At 41.5% G+C, this 24,404-nt stretch overlaps 1 protein-coding gene across 2 annotated transcripts; it reads right to left on the bottom strand.

Annotated features, from left to right (window-relative positions):
* Positions 1-7,072: 7,072 nt before the first annotated feature.
* On the bottom strand, positions 7,073-22,882 carry LOC135505851 (zinc finger protein 436-like). Of its 2 annotated transcripts, none has more exons than XM_064925042.1 (3): positions 22,550-22,882; positions 11,306-12,195; positions 7,073-10,758 (listed from the first exon to the last, which is right to left on the bottom strand). In XM_064925042.1, exons 2-3 carry the CDS (start codon positions 11,556-11,558, stop codon positions 9,875-9,877), a joined length of 1,137 nt encoding a protein of 378 aa, XP_064781114.1. In that variant the 5' UTR covers positions 11,559-12,195; positions 22,550-22,882; the 3' UTR covers positions 7,073-9,874. The 2 variants fall into 2 exon arrangements, with proteins under 2 accessions (XP_064781114.1, XP_064781115.1); XM_064925043.1 differs by lacking the exon at positions 22,550-22,882 and adding an exon at positions 22,150-22,543.
* Positions 22,883-24,404: the final 1,522 nt, after the last annotated feature.

Genomic DNA, 24,404 nt, shown 5'->3' with positions numbered 1-24,404 from the left:
CAAACACTTCATCGATAGTCTTGACCACTTGGCGAATGCATTGGGTATGACATAAAAAAAACAGCCTTCATTGAGAGGGGAGGCTATGCTTGGTTTTTAATCAAATTAAACAAAATTGGGGGGGAAAACACTTGTTTTGTTTGATTCAAAATTTGAGGTTTAAGGCACAAAAAAGAAGCAAAAAACAAGAGCAAAAAGCTGTCTTGTTCCATGTGCGTCAAGGCTGGCTGCGCTTCCGCTGTCAAAATCCATGCCATAACCAACCGTGTTTACCACTAAAACCAGCATTCAGTTGCTCTTAAATATCCCCACCAGGCGCATACTAGAAATTGGCACTTTGGCGCACTTTTAAGGACACACTTCAGATATTACCACCTCTCCCACCTCAGCGCAAGCGAGCTCATATAATACAGTCAAATTACCAATCTTGGCTCTAGGGTTTGAAAATACACTGAACAAAAATATAAACGCAACATGTAAAGTGTTGGTCCCATGTTTCACGAGATGAAATGAATGATCGCAGAAATGTTCCATATGCACAAAAATCGTATATCTCTCAAATGTTGTGCACACATTTGTTTACATCCCTGTTAGTGAGCATTTCTCCTTTCTCCTATTAAGAAGCTGATTAAACAGCATGACCATTGCACAGGTGCTTCATGTGCTGGGGACAATAAAAGGCCACTCTAAATGAGCCGTTTTGTCACACAACACAACGCCACATATATCTCAAGTTTTGAGAGAGCGTGTAATTGGTATTTCTGACTGCTGCAGACCGCATGTAACCACACCAGCTCAGGAGCGCCACATTCAGTTTCTTCATCTGCGTGATTGTCTGAGACCAGCCATCCATACAGCTGATTAAACTGTGGATTTGTACAACCGAATAATTTCTGCACAAACTGTCAGAAACTGTCTCAGGGAAACTCATCTTCGTGCTTGTCGTCCTCACCAGGGACGACAAGTGGACAAATGCTGGCCACTGGCTCGCTGAAAAGTGCACTTCACGGATTAATCCCGGTTTAAACTGTAAACGGCAGATAACAGACATCATGTACAGTTGAAGTCAGAAGTTTACATACACCTTAGCCAAATACATTTAAACTCATTTTTTTTCACAATTCCCGACATTTAATCCTAGTAAAAATTCCCTGTTTCAGGTCAATTAGGATCACCAATTTATTTTAAGAATGTGAAATGTCAGAACAATAGTTGAGAAAATAATTTCTTTCAGCTTTTATTTCTTTCATCACGTTCCCAGTGGGTCAGAAGTTTAAATAGACTCAATTAGTATTTGGTAGCATTGTCTTTAAATGGTTTAACTTGGGTCAAACGTTTCAGGTAGCCCTCCACAAGCTTCCCACAATAATTTTGGTGAATTTTGGCCCATTCCTCCTGACAGAGCTGGTGTAACTGAGTCAGGGTTGTAGGCCTCCTTGCTCACAAAAGCATTTCAGTTCTGCTCATACATTTTCTATAGGATTGAGGTCAGGGTTTTGTGATGGCCACTCCAACACCTTGACTTTGTTGTCTGTAAGTCATTTTTCCACAACTTTGAAAGTATGCTTGGGGTCATTGTCCATTTGGAAGACCCATTTGCTGCCAAACTTTAACTTTCTGACTGATGTCTTGAGATATTGCTTCAATATATCCACATAATTTTTCATTCTCATGATGCTATCTATTTTGTGAAGTGCACCAGTTCCTCCTGCAGCAAAGCACCCCCACAACATGATGCCGTCACCCCTGTGCTTCATGGTTGGGATGGTGTTCTTTGGCTTGCAAGCCTCCCCTTGTTCTTTCAAACATAACGATGGTCATTATGGCCAAACAGTTCTATTTTTGTTTCATCAGAACAGAGGACATTGTTCCAAAAAGTACAATCTTTGTCCCCATGTGCAGTTGCAAACCGTAGTCTGGCCTTTTTATGGCGGTTTTGGAGCAGTGGCTTCTTCCTTGCTGAGCAGCCTTTCAGGTTATGTCGATATAGGACTCATTTTACTGTGGATATAGATACTTTTGAACCTGTTTCCTCCAGCATACTTTTGAACCTGTTTCCTCCAACATCTTCACAAGGTCCTTTGCTTTTGTTCTGGGATTGATTTCCACTTTTCGCACCAAAGTACTTTCATCTCTAGGAGACAGAACGCGTCTCCCTCCTGAGTGGTATGACAGCTGCGTGGTCCCATGGTGTTTATACTTGCGAACTATTGTTTGTACAGATGAATGTGGTACCTTCAGGTGTTTGGAAATTGCTCCCAAGGATGAACCAGACTTGTGGAGGTCTACACTTTTTTCTTCTGAGTTCTTGGCTGATTTCTTTTGATGTTCCCATGATGTCAAGCAAAGAGGCACTGAGTTTGAAGGTTGGCCTTGAAATACATCCACAGGTACACCCCCAATTGACTCAAATTATGTCAATTAGCCTACAGAATCTTCTAAAGCCATGACATCATTTGGAATTTTCCAAGCTGTTTAAAGGCACAGTCAACTTAGTGTATGTAAACTTCTGACCCACTGGAATTGTGATACAGTGAATTATAAGTGAAATAATTTGTCTGTAAATAATTGTTGGAAAAATTACTTGTGTCATGCACAAAGAAGATGTCTTAACCGACTTTCCAAAACTATAGTTTGTTAACAAGAAATTTGCGGAGGGGTTGAAAAACAGGTTTTAATGACTCCAACCTAATTGTATGTAAACTTCAAACTTCAACTATATGACATGGTGTGGGCGAGCGGTTTGCTAATGTCCTTGTTGTGAACAGAGTGCCCCATGTCGAGGTGGGGTTATGTTATGGGCAGGCATAACCTACGGACAACGAACACAATTGCATTTTATCAATGCCAATTTGAATGCACAGAGATACCGTGACAAGATCCTGAGGCCCATTGTCGTGCCATTCATCTGCCACCACCACCTCATGTTCCAGCATGATAATGCATGGCCCCATGTCGCAAGGATCCGTACACAATTCCTGGAAGCTAAAAATGTCCCAGTTCTTCCATGGCCTGCATACTCACCAGCCATGTCAACCATTTAGCAAGTTTGGGATGCTCTGGATCGACGTATACAACAGTGTGTTCCAGTTCCGCCAATATAATGCAACTTTGCACAGCCATTGAAGAGGAGTGGGACAACAGTCTACTGGCCACAATCAACAGTTTGATCTATGCAAAGGAGATGTGCCGCGCTGCATGAGGCAAATGGTGGGAACAAGGGGGAGTTTTTTGTTCTGAAAGTACAGTATATTGGAAAATTTCTTAGTGGCTAGCTAACTTTTTAGTTTGGATCCCATGATGTATTTGGCATCAGCTGATGGGACTGCTAGTCTCTGTCCAGTGATTCTGCTGTCCGAGGCCAGGTCTGAATAGCTATTTGGCATAGCAGCTAGCCTATCAAGCTAGCTGGGTTTTCTTGAAGGTTTGAAACCAGCACGCGACGCAGTTAGCCATTGTAGCTGGGACTCCCTTTGACCTGCCCTGTCTGGAACTGTGAGGAGTAACAGCGTAACATATGTTGCTAGCAACCATGACAAAAGCCGGTGGGAGTACCATTGAGGACAGTGATGTCTCTCACACGTAAAGGATCTTTTAAACGAACAAAAAGAGTTCTACAAGAAGTTGTTACAACAACAAGAAAATAGCTTCAAGTGTTTTGTCCAAATACTGGTGGATTCAACTAATACAAGAATGGAAGACCTGACCAGATAGGTCCAGGACCTGAAGAACAGTTTGCAGTTTGGGGAGTTGAAACAGGAGGAAAGCAAGATGGCAGCAATCTGTAAGTCATTGAGAGAGGACATCAGTTCTTTGTGTGAATCCATGATAATCTGATTTCTCCATCATTGTTATCTCGAGGGACAATCCAGGCAGAACAACATGGTTGTGGACTGAGTTGCAGAATCTCCACAAGAGACCTGGACGGAGTCTGAGGACAAAGTGAGGGAAATGATCTCTGAGAAACTGAAGATGGACCACAGGAAGATTGAGGTGGAGCACTCCCACAGGACTGGAAAACTCACCACCCAGGTGACAGGCCCAGACTGATAGTGGTCACGTTCCTGAGGTTAAAGAACAAGGTAGCTCTTATGGAAAGATCCAAGAACCTGAGAGGAACGTATATCTTCCTCAACAAGGACAGTCCTGAAGCTGTGCGCCAGAAGAGGAAGTAACTTATACCAATCATGTAAGCTACCAGAGTGCGTGGTGACATTGCTTACATCCACTATGACAGGCTCATTGTCCACCCTCCCTCCCAGAAGCCTGGAAGGGATGAGAGCCAAGCCTATGGGTTTCGTAGCTTCAACCCCGCAGCACACACACACACCAATTTATTAATGGACTGCTGAATGTATATATTTTATATCTTGCTTTGTTTGCTCTTTTTAGTATTATGTCGATTTCTGATAAGCTACCCAGGAAAGTGCTGAAAATAGCCAATTTTAATATATGTAGCCTTAGAAATCAGATAACATTCATCTATTAGCCACTTCTAATACTCAGATAATTAATTTAATGATACAGCAGTAGCAATACAAGGATATAACATCTATAGAAGAGACAGAAATGCTTATGGGGAGGTGTTGCTGTATATATTCCGAGCCATATCCCTGTAATGCTTGGAGAAGATCTTATGTCAAGTGTTATTGAAGTGTTGTGGTTGCAGGTTCACTTGGCACATTTAAAGCATTTTCTTTTGGGATGTTGCTATAGACCACCAAGTGCTAACAGTCAGTATCTAAATAATGTGTGTAAAATGCTTGATAGCGTATGTGATGTAAACAGAGGTCTACTTCCTGAAGGACCTGAATATTGACTGGTTTTCATCAAGCTGTCCACTCAAGAGTAAGCTTCTCACTGTAACCAGTGCCTGTAATCTGGTTCAAGTTATTAATCAACCTACCAGGGTGTTCAATTCCATCTTTCATAGAATTCGATGGCTTATTCATCACAAAATCATGTGATGTTGCCAATTATTTGAATGATTACTTCTTTGGTAAAGTGGGCAACGACAGTGAGCCATCGTATTCATGCATAAAAAAAACATAATGAAAGAAAAGCATTGCAAGTTTGGAAAGTTTAAAAAAATTATCATTATCGATCAATAATGACAAACCTCCTGGCATTGACAACTTAGATGGAAATCAACTGAGGATGGTAGCTGACTCTACAGCCACTCCTATCTGTCATATCTTTAATCTGAGCCTAGAGAAAAGTCTTTGCCCTCAGGCCTGGAGGGAAGCCAAAGTCATTCCGCTACCCAAGAGTAGTAAAGCTGCCTTTGCTGGTTCTAACAGCTGACCTATAAGCTTGCTGCCAGCTCTTAGCAAACTGTTGGAAAAAATTGTGTTTGACCAAATACAATGCTATTTCTCTGTAAACAAATTAACAACATACTTTTATGAGAAGGGCACTCAATATGTACTGCACTGACACAAATGACTAATGATTGGTTGAAAGAAATTTATAATAAGATTGTGGGAGCTGTACTATTAGATTTCAGTGCAGCCTTTGATATTATTGACCATAACCTGTTGTTGAAAAGGGTTTTCTTTAATGGAGCTTCTCTAATGTCAAACATGTAAAGTATGGTGTACCGCAGGGCAGCTCTGTAGGCCCTCTACTCTTTATTTTTACCAATGACCTGCCACTGGCATTAAACAAAGTATGTGTGTTCATGTATGCTGATGATTCAACCATATACGCATCAGCAACCACAGCTGATGAAGTCACTGAAACCCTTAAAGAGTTGCAGTCTGTTTTGGAATGGGTGGCCAGTAATAAACTGATCTCTAAAACTAAAAGCATTGTATTTGGTACAAATCATTCCCTAAGTTTTCAACCTTAGCTGAATAAGGTAATGAATGGTGGTGGTCAACAAGTTGAGGAAACTAAATTACTTGGCATTACCTTAGATTGTAAACTGTCATGGTCAAAACATAGATTTGATGGTTGTAAAGATGGGGAAAGGTCTGTCCATAATAAAGATATTCTCTGCTTTTTTGACACCACACTCCAAAAAGAAAGTTCTGCAGGCTCTAGTTTTGTCTTATCTTGATTATTGTCCGGTTGTGTGGTCGAGTGCAGCAAGGAAAGACCTAGTTAAACTGCAGCTGGCCCAGAACAGAGCGGCACATTTTGCTCTTCATTGTAATCAGAGGGCTGATATAAATACTATGCATGCCAATCTCTCTTGGCTAAGATTTGAGAGACTGACTGCATCACTTCTTATTTTTTATAAGAAACATTGTGTTGAAAACCCCAAATTGTTTGCATAGTCAGCTTACAAACAGCTCTGACACACACACTTACCCCACTAGGCATGCCACCAGGGGTCTTTTCACAGTCCTCAAATACAGAACAAATTCAAGAAAGCGTACAGTATTATATAGAGACATTATTGCATGGAACGCCATTCCATCTTGTATTGCTCAAATAAACAACAGAACTGGTTAAAAAAAACAAGAAAAAAATAAAATAAAGCAACACCTCACAGCACAACGCCTCTCCCCTATTTGACCTAGATAGTTTGTGTGTATGTATTGATATGTAGGCTACATGTGCCTTTAAAAATAAAATGTATGTAGTTCTGTCCTTGTCTATTAATGTTCTGTATTATGTCATGTTTCATGTGGATCCCAGGAAGAGTAGCTGCTGCTTTTGCAACAGCTAATGGGGATCCTAATAAAATACCAAATACACCACATGCTGACTGGTTTTCTGATCTACGCCCCTACCTTCTATTCCCAGTCGTGAAATACATTGATTACGGCCTAATTTATTTATTTCAATTGACCGATTTCCTTATAGGAACTGTGACTCAGTAAAATCTTTGAAAACGTTGCATTCTGTGTTTATATTTATGTTCAGTGTAGAAGAGCACCGGCTTTAACTGGCTGAAATTGCAAATGAGCATGCGCATGGTTTAAGGTCAGCTGAAAATAGAGCCTTAATACTTTCCTACAACTTCCAATCTCCTTTCTTCCCCCCTTTTATCATTTTCAATAAATAACTTTTCAAGCATGTTTTTAATGAATAGAATCAATAAGAGAACCTGATCAGTAACATCTGTGCTGATTACATTGATATATTTATTAATTTGTGCGATAATGCCTAACTTGTATCTTGGACAAAGTTGCTTGCAGTTCTGATCCATCTGTTGAGGTGATTACATTTTACAATAACAATGTTGACAGGAATTTGCTTGGTTTTACACGGCTGGAAAAATAATATATACAACCACATTAGTAAGATCATATGAATAAAATACAGTATAGCATCATCAATAAGCAATTACATGCAGTGAGCATTGAACTTCAGTCTGCTTACTTAGTGCAGTCCAATATTAGAAAAGTGGGATTAGTGAAAGTGTGCACACCCAATTTAGTTTCTCCCCCAAGTTGTGCACTTGTTCACTCCCCCCTCAAAGATTTAGTGCCATTGGATTGGTGTATGCACTGGCTTGAGGGAGTTCCCAACACATTCCCTATGTGCATTTGTAACCACATACCACTGGGGAAAATCATGGATATATCTGTGCTATTGTAGCAACTGGGTGGCGCAGCGGTCAAAGGCACTGCATCTCAGTGCTAGAGGCGTCACCACAGACACCCTGGATCGAAACCAGGTTGTATCACAACTGGCTGTGATTGGGAGTCCCATAGGGCGGTGCACAATTGGCCCAGCGTCGTCCGGGTTTTGCCAGTGTAGGCCCTAAATAAGAATTTGTTCTTGACTGACAGCATGGGCAGTGCAAAACGTGATTTTCCTGTGTTTTATATTTTTTCTACACTATGAGGTTGGAATAATACTGTGAAATTGTGATTAATGCCATTTTAGCACAAGAGCTGTTTGAAGACAGCCTAAAATATCTGCCTGCTTTGGTGGGATGTTTTGGCCTGCCTGGTGACATCAACAGGTGGTAAAATTAGTTAATAGACCAATAAGAAAGAGAGTTCCAAACCTCTACCAATAACAGCTATTTTTCCCCACCTAGACAGTCTTAGCAACATTCATTGCTTGAGAAATTGCTCTTTGCTAAGAAGTTATTTTTGTTTATAGACAGTAGGGTACTTAATTGCTAACCAGAAATGTAATATTTAGATAAAAACGTCTGCATTGGACCTTTCAATGCAACAACACATTATTTATAAAAAATACCTACTAATATGGTTTTTGAACACTAATTTGTTAACAAGCATGATAGCTGTACTGTTAGTTTATGGTTCACCCAGCTTGTTGGACATTAGCCAATCAATGTTTCTCAACGAGTTCAAAGCATGCGAATGCATCCAACTGGTATTTACGACTGCAAAAGTGGGAAATTCCCACCTCTCACTTGGTTACAAACACAGCACAACACCAAGGGTGCATTCAGTTCGCTTCAATGTTTGCTAAGTTGTGTGATGGTTTCTATTGAACGACACGTTACCCCAAAACAGGGCACACCCATCTTCAACAGCCTTTGAGGTATGTTTACTCCCGTTTGGTGGGTGTGGTTAAGTGTTGCCTGATCAATATTGGTGGGATCATCGGAAAATCATGCAGCAAACCATATGGGATCTGCTCTCTGGGCCACCATAGTCACACGCGTTCATTGCAACAAACAAGCAACAAACTACGCACTCATCACTGTGTTAACGCTGGTTTCCTTAAAACAATACTTATGGGAGATTACACGGAGCTCTGAGCTAAAATAACACCCAAATAAACTAACAGACCAACTGATATGTTGTTAGTGTCAAGCCCGCATGATAATAGACAACGAAAATGGTCCGTCTGCGTTCCCTACTTCCATCCCAATGAAGTAATATTACTATATTTTTTTATTTTACTAGGTAAGTCAGTTAAGAACACGTTCTTATTTTCAATGACTGCCTAGGAACAGTGTGTTAACTGCCTTGTTCAGGGGCAGCACGACAGATTTGTACCTTGTCAGCTCAGGGATTCGATCTTGCAACCTTTCGGTTACTAGTACAAAGCTCTAACCACTAGGCTATGCTGCGATATGGATTGTGGCAACACGTGATAGACAATTTAAATATCAAAATAAAAAAATGAAGCATTTTAATTAAATTAAGATAATGACTTCCAAATAGAATACAAGATCATTTTATAAAAAAATTGCCTACAATACTGTTTCAAATGTGTATCCTACAGTTCAGGAAAATGTTCTTCACCTCTCGATGGAAAAAAATGCCATATTTTATTTAGACAAGTTAAATCATTAATGGATTACATAAATTGGAAATAAATGTATCCTACACCATGATTTTCCCAATCATAAAATGTGTAGGGTAAGCTACACTGCCATAGAAGATTGGCTGTGGAAAACAAGGAAATTAAATACTTTACTTGAGTTGTATGGAATGATTGTCAAATTGATTAAAATCACCTTGAATCTGCAAAAAAAACAAAACAGGATTCAATTGTTCTGATGATAATACCCAACAGAGGGCAAAATAGTCTTAAAATCAGAACTAAGAGTAAAGTCCAACATCCACTTTAGGGAGAGGTAATGGTGTCCAATAATGGTTGCAATTGAGATCAGCCGTGTAGGTGATTTTTGCGCCAATTACTGGTTTAACTAAAGATCAGCTGGCGATAATCTGGTGGCCATCGATGGTTGCAATTGGCTTAAAGTTTTTAAGTGCCGTTTCCATTGAATTCAAGGTTGCTCACCGTTCTCTGGTACTGAATGCAAACCAGTCCATTCCTTTTAAATCTGTAAGGAGTGTGCAAGTGAACATTTCAGAGAGAAAATTAAATTGGGATTAAGAGTTTTGTTTGAACATGACAAAGCAATTAAGGCACAATCTATATTTTCAAATGTAGGCTATCAATCCCAATCAGAGACAACCAGTTCAATAATTTACTTTCTGAAATGTGCTGTCATTGCGAGTGACGTTGACTCTTTGTGAGTCCTCTGATGTGCTTTTAACGAGGGGGCTGAGGAGTAACTTTTCCCACACTGGGAGCAGGGGTAAGGCTTTTCTAGTTCATGTGTGCCCTGGTGTTGAGTTAATTGTCCCTTTTGGGTGAAACTCTTCCCGCATTGAGAGCATTGGTATGGTTTCTCTCCAGTGTGCATGAGCTGGTGTCTCTTCAGTGCCACCGAAAGCGAGAAATTCTTCCCACAGAGCAAGCACTGGTACGGTTTCTCCCCGGTGTGTGTGCGCTGGTGTTTCTTTAAAGTCCCCTGGAGGGAGAAACTCCTCCCACAGTCAGAGCAAGTGTAAGGTTTCTCCCCCGTGTGTACAGTCTGATGACGTGTCAAGTGGTGTATATGAGTGAAACTTTTCTCACAGTTGGTGCACTGGAAAGGCTTTTCATTGCTGTGCGTGCTCTGGTGTCTTTTTAGGTTGGTAGATGAAGAGAAACTTTTCCCACAGTCAGAGCACAGGAAAGGCCTCTCACCGGAGTGTGTGAGCTGGTGTTTCTTCAAATTGATTCTCTGAGAGAAACTCTTCCCGCACTCACCGCAACTGAACGGTTTCTCCTGCGTGTGCGTGCGCTGGTGGCTGTTGAAGTGTCCCAATTGTATGAAGCGTTTCCCACATTTGGAGCAGTGGTAAGGTCTCTCTCCGCTGTGCGTCCGCATGTGCTGCTTCAGGTTTCCGGACTCTGAGAATGTTTTGCCACACTGGGAACAGCAGTGAGGTTTCTCCACAGGAGCTCGCCAGTCCAGTTCCTGTATCAAACTTTTTCCACTCTTCGAGCCCCATTTAGTCTCGGTGCTGGGGCTAGGCCTCTCTGCTGTGAGGGTGAGAATAATTTTGTAAACAAGTAAAAAATGTAGCATCAGCATAAAATAAATAAAATAACATATTTGCTAGAAGGCGTTATAACAACCGGTGTCAGCTCTCTACCACTTCTCCCTTTTCCAGTTAGCATTTTTAGCAGCTGAAGCAAGTACAGAATTTTTCTAGCAATAAAGTCACTTTTTTCAAATCTAATACAGACACCTTCTTCAGAAAGGGATGCTGGCCATAATAGGAGTTGGATAGGAGTGTTTGGCGTTGACAAATGTTCTGAATTAAATTGAATGGAGCTCTATGGCAATACTGACTCAACAAAATCATGTCAATATAAAGGAACTAAATACAAAAAAAAGTCTGCTTTGGGGAATCAACAGCTTTGTTGTGTTTAGAATCATGCTAAATTGTATTTTGAGTGGAACATCTCCTTAAGAACTCAAATGAAGAACGTCATAATGACTTTTTAAACAACACTTCCAGTCCTACTGAAGAGTTGAAATGTTGTTTTTCAAGCCATCGCTTAGGACTACTTGTGCAATTCTTACCTCCACCCTCCTCAATTTTCACTTGGATAACCTCGTCCTCTTCTTTCACTGTTGAAACCTCTTCCTCTTCTTTTTTAAATGTGAAAGTCAACACCTCTTCCTTCACTGTGAAAGCTTCCTCCTCCTCCTTCACTGTGAATGCCTCCTTGTCCTTCATTGTGAAATCCTCCACCTGCACCTCTTCCTCCTCCTCTTTGACGTAAACATTCAGCCCCAGTGTCCCACTGCAATCATCCATCTTCTCTGAAGCCATACTAAAACCCTGCAGGGCTTATGCCTGTACAGCTGGGCTCAATACCTGGAGGGCTGCCGCAGTGTCTGCTGGGTCATGTTCAGTAGGCACGCAATGGAAGACAGTGACCCGAAACGGAGTGAAATGTTGTTTAATAAGCTTGTTTGTGTTTCCTATTTTAAAATGTTTTTCTACAGTATGCGCTAATGAACACGATTCAGGTATTCCTTTTTCCCTTTTAGTCAGTGTCTAATTTAGAACAGGGCCCTGTTCAGATGCAACATTACCGTATGCTCAGATAGACAAAATGTATTCTGCATAAAACTTTTCTGTCATCTAGAAATGGGAATCGTCTAGAACCTATTCATTCCATTTCTATCTGTAAAGTTCAGGATGTTGCACATTAACTAATATAGTACATCACTGGTGTACGTTGGCCTCAAATCAATAACATTTGCTGATCAGTCAAGTGCAATGGAGAAAGGAAAACCCACAGACACTGCAGCTGCCATCAAGGACTGGTGTGACACCTGTGCAGGGCAGCTTACTCTGTCCATTGTTTGGTTCCAGTCTGGACGTTTCGGCAATGCATCAGACCACTATATAGGTTGCACCAGCAATTAAAACTCCCCCTGATGCACTGGACAGTGGACACCACCTAGGCAGAAGACATAACAGTTGGCATTGTTTATCAGAGTGTAAGCAAAGCAAGCAAAGACATTTCAAGATATTGGACACTGTTCTGGCCATCACTATTTACCACAGCCACAAATGGCTAAACCCCACCTATTTCTACAATTAATATTCAATTGATTTGAAACCTAACCCTAAACTTAGGGGCCAAGCTTATGGTCTCTGATTCAGTGGGATTGGGTTAAATGCGGAAGACACATTTCGGTTGAATGCATTCAGTTGTGCAACTGACTACGTATCGCCCTTTCCTTTAACCACACTGCTAAATCAAAAAGAAATTTAAAACACACTGCTAACCTTGACTAACCCTAACCTTAAATGAAGACCAAAAAGGTGAAAAAATGTTTTGAACTTTTACAATATAGTGGCAACTAGTTACAACCCTTTGTTCCCCCTAGTTTAACTTCCAGGTGTGACAAAGCTCTCAAGCTAGGCTACATTATCAAGCACTGTTGCAATAACATCAATGTTTTGTTTCACCCTTTCCCTTTTTCCTGTGTTTTTCTGCGTTAAAGTTCCCCAGTTTTCACCCCATACAGTAGGTGGTGGCATGTACCTAAAACCTTTGTTTGTGGACCACCATAATAGAGCCCCACAGTGGAGTTGTCATAATACCCACAAAACCTAGCGGTCAAAACAGGGAAATGGTTCCAATCGTTTTTCTACCATTCATTTTTTCCATAGGGGATTTTAGAAACACTTAAAATAAGGACTGTTTATAGTGTAGGCATACCCTGGCATGACGTTTTGATAACCATGTAAATCTCTCTCAGACAAGGTACTTTTTATCAATATATTCAGCTCTATTTACTCCAAATTTGAAAATGCTACTTAGCATCAAAGTAGACATCATGCAAGACTACAAATCCCTGCAAGCTCCTGTAAGTCATCTCTGACAACTTTGTTAGCAGGTAGTGTCAATTTAAAACTTACGTAAAACAGTTCACAGAATTGTCAATTCAAAGAAATGTAGCTAATCTATTCATTACTACATTTAGCTAACATTAGATAGTTAATCCAGAGATTCTTACCTTTGTCCTGATTCGGCAGTCTTATCTAGATCATCATGCCATTTGAAGTTGTTTATGATAGCTACATTAGCAGCTAAATATAATTTCCTTTTTGGGTGTTAAATACAGCCGAATATGTTAATGAAAGTCAACTGTGTAAATCTCTCTAGGACAAGGTATCTAAACAAGGTATTTTAACAGAAAAGTAGTTTGATTTAGTTTTGTTTATTTATTTTGGTAGTTTGTATGAATACATGAACCCACATTGGTTCAGTTTTTTGGGAATCCTGTTTCCATCCCGGACAGTAGGTGCAAGCATGCACACTAAAGTGTGATATACCATAATATACCATAACAGAAGAAGCAGCTAGCTAGCTACAACGAGAGGATGAGAAGGATAAAAAGTTTCCGGAGTGGAGGAATATGGTCATATTCAAAATACAAGAACCATTTGCAATTACAGCAGATGAAGGAGCGGAAAGAGTGTGGAAAAGGAAAGGAGCCGAGTGTAGAGGGAAGCGGTGTGGTGAGAAAGATTGGCGTCAAAGTACAAAAAAAAGGGGAAAAAAACATGCTTTCGGTAGCTTAGAAAACAAACCTGATGAGAGTGAGGAGGAATTACCTGCGGTGGCATATACAGGGAAGACCGCCGAGTTCAAGCCTCATCAGGATAATGACTAGGATGATTCTGATGCTGGCTCAGTGGGAGTGAGCTTTTTTGAGAGAATGGATCCTTGCCTTCCGGCTGATCCATGGGGTGTCAGGGTGGGTGGAGAAGAGGTTGGGGAATGTTGAAAATCAGTGAAAGTAACTCGAAGTAGACTTGTAATTATTATTTTATTTTTGTTATTATATTTTTTCTACCCCTTTTTCGTGGTACCAATTGGTAGTTACAGTCTTGTCTCATCGCTGCAAATCCCGTACGGACTCGGAAGAGGCGAATGTCGAGAGCCATGCGTCCTCCAAAAAACAAGCCAACCAGGCCACACAACTTGTTGAAACAGTGCATACTTAAACCGGAAGCCAGCCGCACCACTGTGTTGGAGGTAACACAGTACACCTGGCGTCCGTGTCAGCGTGCACTGCGCCATGCCAGCCACAGGAGTTACTAGTGCGTGATGGGACAAGGACATCCCTGCTGGCCAGACCCCCCCTGAACCCAGATGACGCTGGGCCAATTGTGCACCACCCCATGACTCAAACCCAGAATCTTGTGTCATAGCTAGCACTGCAATGCAGTGCCTTAGACCACTGCGCCACTCGGGAGGCCGACTTGTGATTATTTTTTTTATGTCTTCCATCCAGAGGGAGCAGGCGCTCCACACCACGTGCCTCGGAACAAGACCGGTGACATGCTTTGCTCTCCGGAACAGGGCGTTGTTGAAAGAAATGATAACTGGAGTGGCGTTAAGTGTTGAGGAGGACCAGCTGACGATTGTACTGATAAGTAGGACACGTGAAATCCCGACAACTTTGAGAAAGAAATACTATATCGAAGGTGCCTTGAGATGGCTATGCATATTCATGACGAGGCTAGTAGCAAAGCATCTTTCCATTGAAAACAGGCGGTTGATGTCAACACCCCTCATCGAATATTCAAAAAAGTATTAAAGTAACGAAATGTATCCACCAATCCAAAGAGGAAGAGGCGGGAGCTTGACAGCCCACCATTCCGCTTTGTGGTCAACGAATCCCATTGTTAGAGTGGAGTCATACAGTACCAGTCAAAAGTTTGGACACACATACTCATTCTTTATTTTTACTATTTTCTACATTGTAGAATAGTGAAGACATCAAAATGATGAAATAACACATTTGCAATCATGTAGTAACCAAAAAAAAGGTGTTAAACAAATCCAAATATATTTTATAAATTTACATTCTTCAAAGTTGCCACCCTTGATGATGACAGCTTTGCACATTCTTGGCATTCTCTCAACCAGATTCACCAGGATTACATTTCCAGCAGTCTTGAAGGAGTTCCCACCCACATATGCTAAGCACTTGTTGGCTGCTTTTCCTTCAATCTGTGGTCCAACTCATCTCAAACCATCTCAATTGGGTTGAGGTCAGGTGATTGTCATCTGATGCAGCACTCCATCACTCTCCTTCTTGGTCAAATAGCCCTTACACAGCCTGGAGGTGTGTTGGGTAATTTGGGATGGCGTATCGCTGCAGAATGATGCGGAAGTCATGCTGGTTATGTGTGCCTTGAATTCTAAATAGAGTCGCTGACAGTGTCACCAGCAAAGCACCCACACACCTCCTCCTCCATGCATCATGGTGGGAACCACACGTACAGTGGGGCAAAAAGTATTTAGTCAGCCACCAATTGTGCAAGTTCTCCCACTTACAAAGATGAGCGAGGCCTGTAATTTTCATCATAGGTACACTTCAACTATGACAGACAAAATGAGAATTTTTTTTCTCCAGAAAATCACATTGTAGGATTTATAATACTTATAATACTATAATAATATAATACTTGGTCAATAACAAAAGTTTATCAATAGTTTGTTATATACACTTTGTTGGCAATGACAGAGGTCAAATGTTTTCTGTAAGTCTTTACAAGGTTTTCACACACTGTTGCTGGTATTTTGGCCCATTCCTCCATGCAGATCTCCTCCAGAGCAGTTATGTTTTGGGGCTGTTGCTGGGCAACATGGACTTTCAACTCCCTCCAAAGATTTTCTATGGAGTTGAAATCTGGAGACTGGCTAGGTCACTCCAGGACCTTGAAATGCTTCTTACGAAGCCATTCCTTCGTTGCCCGGGCAGTGTGTTTGGGATCATTGTCATGCTGAAAGACCCAGTCACGTTTCATCTTCAATGTCCTTGCTGATGGAAGGAGGTTTTCACTCAAAATCTCACGATACATGGCCCCATTCATTCTTTCCTTTACACGGATCAGTCGTTCTGGTCCCTTTGCAGAAAAACCGCCCCAAAGCATGATGTTTCTACCCCCATGCTTCACAGTAGGTATGGTGTTCTTTGGATGCAACTCAGCATTCTTTGTCCTCCAAACACGACAAGTTGAGTTTTTACCAAAAAGTTATATTTTGGTTTCATCTGACCATATGACATTCTCCAAATCTTCTTCTGGATCATCCACATGCTCTCTAGCAAACTTCAGACGGGCCTGGACATGTACTGGCTTGAGCAAGGGGACACGTCTGGCACTGCAGGATTTGAGTCCCTGGTGGCGTAGTGTGTTACTGATGGTAGGCTTTGTTACTTTGGTCCCAGCTCTCTGCAGGTCATTCACTAGGTCCCCACGTGTGGTTCTGGGATTTTTGCTCACCGTTCTTGTGATCATTTTGACCCCACGGGGTGAGATCTTGCGTGGAGCCCCAGATCGAGGGAGATTATCAGTGGTCTTGTATGTCTTCCATTTCCTAATAATTGCTCCCACAGTTGATTTCTTCAAACCAAGCTGCTTACCTATTGCAGATTCAGTCTTCCCAGCCTGGTGCAGGTCTACAATTTTGTTTCCGGGGTCCTTTCACAGCTCTTTGGTCTTGGCCATAGTGGAGTTTGGAGTGTGACTGTTTGAGGTTGTGGACAGGTGTTTTTTATACTGATAACAAGTTCAAACAGGTGCCATTAATACAGGTAACGAGTGGAGGACAGAGGAGCCTCTTAAAGAAGAAGTTACAGGTCTGCGAGAGCCAGAAATCTTGCTTGTTTGTAGGTGACCAAATACTTATTTTCCACCATAATTTGCAAATAAATTAATTAAAAATCCTACTGTGTGATTTTCTGGATTTTTTTTCTCATTTTGTCTGTCATAGTTGGAAGTGTACCTATGATGAAAATTACAGGCCTCTCATCTTTTTAAGTGGGAGAACTTGCACAATTGGTGGCTGACTAAATACTTTTTAGTATATAAAAATATATACTTCTGTGTATTGATTTTAAGAAAGGCATTGGTGTTTATGGTTAGGTACAGTCGTGCAACGATTATGCTTTTCGCAAATGCACTTTTGTTAAATCATCCCCGTGTTGCATCGATTATATGCGTCGCAGGACACGCTAGATAAACTAGTAATATCATCAACCATGTGTAGTTAACAAGTGACTATGATTGATTGATTGTTTTTTTATAAGATAAGCTTAATGCTAGCTCGAAACTTACCTTGGCTTCTACTGCATTCGCGTAACAGGCAGGCTCCTCGTGGAGTGCAATGAGAAGCAGGTGGTTAGAGCGTTGGACTAGTTAACTGTAAGGTTGCAAGATTGAATCCCCAGGGCTGACAAGGTAAAAATCTGTGGTTCTGCCCCTGAACAAGGCAGTTAACCCACCTGTTCCTAGGCAGTCATTGAAAATAAGAATGTGTTCTTAACTGACTTGCCTAGTTAAATAAAGGTGTAAAAAAATAAATAGGCAAAATGGTGTCCAAAAATACCGATTTCTGATTGTTAAGAAAACATGAAATCGGCCCCAATTAAATCGGCCATTCCGATTAAATCGGTCAACCTCTAGTCCAAAGGACATATTTCCACAAGTCTAAAGTCCATTGCTTGTGTTTCTAGGCCCAAGCAAGTCTCTTCTTATTATTGGTGCCCTTTGGTAGTGGTTTCTTTGCAGCAATACGGCCAGAAAGGCCTGATTCATGCAGTTTCCTCTGAGACGTGTCTGTTACTTGAACTCTGAAGCATTTATTTGGGCTACAATTTCTGAGGCTGGTAAACTCTAATGAACTTGTCCTCTGCAGGAGAGGTAACTCTGGGTCTTCCTTTCCTGTGGCGGTCCTCATGAGAACCAGTTTCATCATAGCCCATGATGGTTTTTGCGAATGCACTAGAAGAAACTTTCAACGTTCTTGACATTTTCCAAATTGACTGACCTTTATGTCTTAAAGTAATGATAACTGTTGTTTCTTTGCTTATTTGAGCTGTTCTTGCAAAAATATGGACTTGGTCTTTTATCAAATAAGGTTATCTTCTGTACACCACCCCTAACTTGTCACAATACAACTGATTGGCTCAAACGCATTTAGAAGGGAAGAAATTCCACAAATTACAAGCACACCTGTTAATTGAAATTCATTCCAGGTGAATACCTAATGAAGCTGGTTGAGAGAATGCCAAGAGTGTGCAAAGCTGTCAAGGCAATAAGGTGGCTACTTTGAAGAAGCTCAAATATAATTATATTTTGATTTGATTGACACTTTTTTTGGTTACTACATGATTCCAGTGTGTTTTTTCATAGTGCTGAGGTCTTCACTATTCCTCTACAATGTAGAACATAGTAAAAATAAAGAAAAACCCTTGAATGAGTAGGTGTGTCCAAACTTTTGACTGGTAATGTAGGTATCTCATCATTACATCCAAATCTCTGATGAGCTTGAATTTGGCAGGTCGTGTAATGGTGGAAGGGGATGCAATGTTTGATTCTGTTGGCGCGAGTTAAGTTGGTAAGAATAACTGAACAATGTTAATAAATAAGAATGAAGCTAAAAAAGCTAAAGTTGGAATTGAATTGCAGTTTCTGGTTGGAGTACGTTTCATGAATAAGGATTTTTATTTGGGAGACCCGTTTGCAGTTACAAAGAGAGTGAAGGAAGAATTGTGAAAGGTGGAGTTGGTCAGATTGACCAGGAGTAGTATGTTGGTGTTTCATGTGTATCGAATAAGCAAAAGGAGAAAACTCTGTGGCTCCATAAACTTTCAATGCACGAAGTGGAGAGTTATGATTTTTAGAGTAAGGCACTGAAGAAAGGTGTCATATATGGTGTCTCACTGGATCGAGGCTTCATGGTTTAGGGACAACATGCCAGGAATAGTTAGGGCACGTTGATTAACACGTACTGTGAATGGAAAGGAGGAAAGGCTTTCTGTACTGTATATGAAGTTGTATACGTACAAAAAACAATACAATATCATTTTTAAAGTAAGGCAATGTGTCAAGTATTTGCAGATGGAATATCAGTTTGAGTCTGAGGATGCACGATGCTGCAATTGTGATGGGAATCATGTTCCAGAGAAGGAGGTCAAAGTAGTAAGGATCAAGGCTGTTGAGTAGGTCTATGCGGAGGCAGTGAAAATTGTTGAAGGAGAGAGTAGACGTGAAAGAGGCGTGGAGAAGTCAGAGAATAGCCAGACTTGTAAATGGGCTAAGGAACAGAAGTTGTGTTTATGAGAAACGCCATCAGTGTGTGCTTTGCAAGCAATGTAGAAGATGAAGGCGCGGCAAGAGCGAGGTGAACGGATAGACATGGTTATGGATAGTGAGGAAGGAGAGCCGAGTGTAGTGGGAAGAGGGGTGTTGAGGAAGAATGGTGTCAGACATGATAAAGAACAATCTGGACCAGTAGGAGTGGAATTTTGGGAGGAAGTGGATCCCTTGCCTTTTGGCAGATCCATTTGTGGTTTCATGGTGGGTGAGAAAGGATTTGAGTGAAGTTGAATCCGTGAAGGTAACCTGCAGTGGACTTGTGATATTTGTTTGTGTTTCTTCTGACTAGAGGGCGAAGGCACTCAACTTGGGTCTAGATCGGTTTCTTGCTTTGCTCTTAGGAACAGGGCACCATTGAAAGGAGTGATTTATGGGGTAGCGTCATGTGCGGAGGTGGTACAATTGAAGTTGAAAATTCTTGTTGTTTGTGATGCCCACTGTTTGGTACGACGCAGACCCGGTGGGGAGCATGGTGAAACAGTCATTGTCAGTCCTTTTGAGTTGAGTCTCTACCAGACAAAGTCATATTAGGATATATCAGTTATACTGTTAGAGCTTTTGTGACGAATCCACTGAGGTGTTTCACGTGTAACGTTTATGGCCATCTTGCAGCAGTGTGTAGGAGGGAGATGTGGGAAGTGTGCTGGAGGGCATGGGACAGACGATTGTGTAGTTTAGGTGGATAAAGTTGCGTCAATTATAGGGGTGCTCATGTTGCTGGGGATCGGAAGTGTCCGGTGCAAGACAGGCAGATTTATGTGGACAGAGTCAAAGTAGTGCAGAGGGTGTCGCACGCGGAGGTTGGATCAAGGGTGAGGGATCCTGAGAGGACCCCTGTGAGTAGTAGATCTGTGCCTGTACAGAGAGATAGGGTAAGGAGTGAGTTATGCTTCAGTAAGCTTGGCTTCTTAGATGTCATAGCAATGGTTAGCAACTGTATCGCAGAAATGGAGCGTAAACCACAGAAAATAGATGTGATGGCAGCTGCAGAGAAGTATTTGGGTATTTGAGATTTGACTTCAGAAGTGTTACGGGGTGTGTTGGGGGGGTGGTGTCCCATCCTCCCAGGATGTTGGCATGGGCAGGAGCAGATAGGGTCAAAGTAGTGGAATGGGGTAGTGGGTTTTTAATGAACGTAGGTGTCAACTGCAGAGAAGTACCTGGGTGTATGAGATTTTACTGCAGAAGAGTTAATGTGGTAAACATGGTATGTGGTAAATAGTGGTAAACACACTACATGACCAAAAATAGGTGGACACCTGCTCGTCATACATCTCATTCCAAAATCATGGGCATTAATATGGAGTTGGTCCCCACCTTTACTACTATAACAGCCTCTACTCTTCTGGGAAGGCGTTCCACTAGATGTTGGAACATTGGAAGTAAGTCCCCGCAGCAATCAGCCACAAGACCATTAGGGAGGTCGGGCACTAATGTTGGGCAAATAGGCCTGGCTGAGGTCAGGGCTCTGTGAAGGCCAGTCAAGTTCTTCCACACCAATCTCAATAAACCATTTCTGTACGGACCTCGCTTTGTGTACGGGGGCATTGTCATTCTGAAACAGGAAGGGGCCTTCCACAAACTGTTGCCACAAAGTTGGGAGCACAGAATCGTCTAGAATGTCATTGTATGCTGTACCATTAAGATTTCCCTTCACTAGAACTAAAGGGCCTAGCCCAAACCATGAAGAACAGCCCCAGACCATTCCTCCTCCACCCAACTTTACAGTTGGCACTATGCATTCAGGCAGGTAGTGTTCTCTTGGCATCTGCCAAAACCAGATTCGTCCGTCGGACTGCCAGATGGTGAAGCGTGATTAATTTACTCCAGTGAAAGCATTTCCACTGCTCCAGTCAAATGGCTGCGAGCTTTCAACATTCCAGCTGATGCTTGGCATGGCGAATGGCGATTTTAGGCTTGTGTGCTGCTGCTCGGCCATGGAAACCCATTTCATGAAGCTCCCGATGAACAGTTATTGTGCTGGCATTGCTTCCAGAGGCACTTTGGAACTCAGTAGTGAGTGCTACAACAGAGGACAGATTTTTATGTACCATGCGCTTCAACACTTGGTGGTCACGCTCAGTGCGCTTGTGTGGCCTACCACTTCGCGGCTGAGCTGTTGTTGCACCTAGACGTTTCCACTCCACAATAACAGCAGTTACAGCCGAACGAGGCAGCTCTAGCAGGGCAGAAATTTGATGAACTGACTTGTTGGAAAGGTGGCATCCTATGACGATGCCACGTTGAAAGTCACTGAGCTCTTCAGTAACGCCATTCCACTGACAATGTTTGTCTATGGAGATTGCATGGCGGTGTGATCGATTTTATACACCTGTCAGCAACGGGTGTGGCTGAAATAGCCGAATCCACTAATTTGAAAGGGTGACCACATACTTTTGTATATATAGTGTAGGTGTTAAGATTAGTTGGTGGTGCATTTGTTTCCTTCTCCTTTTAGGAACAGGAATAACTGGATGTCAGAAGGTGAATTCACCAATTTGTAAGTCGCTCTGGATAAGAGCGTCTGCTAAATGACTTAAATGTAAATGTAAGAGAATTTCATGTAGGTAGGCCGTAACTGGCCTCACACTTCAGTACAGTAGGTGGCAGTGTATGCACTATGAAGATGGATACGATCCACCAACCCAATCCCAAAGAAGAAGAAAAAACAGCAAATATAATACTTGGCCTATGCAGTGGTAGTGGAGGGTAAAAACACTTTACTCACCTTTTTAATTTGCGCTACAGTTTACACACCTTTTGCGGAAAAATGCATTAAAAGTACAGCAAGTGTTACTTTCACCGCGGCCGACAAATCAGAGTTGACCACCTATTAGTTATTTACCACTACATCGGGCCTATATTGATTTCCAAAACGAATAAAACATCGATATCAAGCTAACAAATCTAACGTTAGCTAGTTAGTTAGCTAAATAACTCGTCTAGCAAGGACACAATCAGATAGTTTACTATCCAACTTAACCGCATTTACCATTGAGTTAGCTAGCAACAGTTCATGTTTCTAGCTAGCTAACGTTAGCAAGCTAGCCAAGTAACGTTAGCTAGCTTGCTAAATTGTTAACGTTACACAAGTAAAACTACTCACAAATGAAGGAAACGTTACTTACTTGAGCAAACAAACTTTGCATTCCAATCTACTACATGAACAGATAACTAAAAATGCTCAAATATCTACTGAATGGGTGTCGCTAATATAAAGAATAGTGAGGAGGAGCTCCGCGGAACCTTAGTGTCCGGAAGTAATTTAGCCATTCATTGTAGTCATTGCGATTTGTGCAGTTGCTATTTTCTCGAGTTTTCTCGTGCCAATTAAATCGTGACATTCCTGGATTACGCATTATATGAATAAAGGCCGATTTAATAAACAAATAAGAGAGACAGTTGAAAAAAGGTTAAGGATACCAGACTGTGTACATATATGGTTGTGTTGGCAAAATCCCTAAATATGCCATCGAGCCAAGCGGGGAGAGGCTGCCCGTTGTCCCAGTTACAAGACGAGTCCGATAAATTCAGCCAGTGCTTAGGAGGTGCCAGAACAAAAAGTGTGCACGCACGAGAGAAAAATAATCAACTCAATAACAAAGAATTGTATGCATGTCATCGCATTTGAGCCTGTGTAGACTTTGTGATTTTAACAGAAGTACCGTGAATTTTGGTTAGTATTGTTCATCCCAAACATATTTTGTTTTGGGGGATATTTTACTAACCCCGTACAGTAGGTGGCGGCAATACACCGAGTGTAGTCTGCCAATAAACCTAAAAAAAATATATAAGAATAAATAGCTCATTATACGTGCATATTGCAGTAGGGGGTAACAGAATTTGTACACATGGGGAAACATTTTTAGTAGCCTACGGTCAGGGAGAAATATGGCCTATATTATACAATGATGCTTCATTTTAACACGACTGGAGACTTTGGCAGAATCTTTAATATTGCACAAATGATTGAAATAATAGGCTACTCTGACACTTGACAAACTGAGAATCTGAGATCAATAAAAACGACCTCATCTTGAATATCGTCAGCATGCTGTTCACTTAAAGATTTGCTGCTCGTTTCCAACTGTAGGCTATGCAATCCACAGCTAGGCAATTTTTTAAGCTAATGATCCTCTGTGGCTAAATTATAGGCATTCTCATGGTGTAGTAGGCTATTCTGAATTGTTACATTTCTTTCCGAACAGAATTGCAGTTTCTGGTTGGAGTACGTTTCATGAATAAGGATTTTTATTTGGGAGACCCGTTTGCAGTTACAAAGAGAGTGAAGGAAGAATTGTGAAAGGTGGAGTTGGTCAGATTGACCAGGAGTAGTATGTTGGTGTTTCATGTGTATCGAATAAGCAAAAGGAGAAAACTCTGTGGCTCCATAAACTTTCAATGCACGAAGTGGAGAGTTATGATTTTTAGAGTAAGGCACTGAAGAAAGGTGTCATATATGGTGTCTCACTGGATCGAGGCTTCATGGTTTAGGGACAACATGCCAGGAATAGTTAGGGCACGTTGATTAACACGTACTGTGAATGGAAAGGAGGAAAGGCTTTCTGTACTGTATATGAAGTTGTATACGTACAAAAAACAATACAATATCATTTTTAAAGTAAGGCAATGTGTCAAGTATTTGCAGATGGAATATCAGTTTGAGTCTGAGGATGCACGATGCTGCAATTGTGATGGGAATCATGTTCCAGAGAAGGAGGTCAAAGTAGTAAGGATCAAGGCTGTTGAGTAGGTCTATGCGGAGGCAGTGAAAATTGTTGAAGGAGAGAGTAGACGTGAAAGAGGCGTGGAGAAGTCAGAGAATAGCCAGACTTGTAAATGGGCTAAGGAACAGAAGTTGTGTTTATGAGAAACGCCATCAGTGTGTGCTTTGCAAGCAATGTAGAAGATGAAGGCGCGGCAAGAGCGAGGTGAACGGATAGACATGGTTATGGATAGTGAGGAAGGAGAGCCGAGTGTAGT

The sequence above is a fragment of the Oncorhynchus masou genome, chromosome 19, assembly GCF_036934945.1.
Source record: "Oncorhynchus masou masou isolate Uvic2021 chromosome 19, UVic_Omas_1.1, whole genome shotgun sequence".
Taxonomy (NCBI): domain Eukaryota; kingdom Metazoa; phylum Chordata; class Actinopteri; order Salmoniformes; family Salmonidae; genus Oncorhynchus; species Oncorhynchus masou.
The sequence above is the reverse complement of the archived record's forward strand: the minus strand, read 5'-3'. Positions and strand labels throughout refer to the sequence as shown.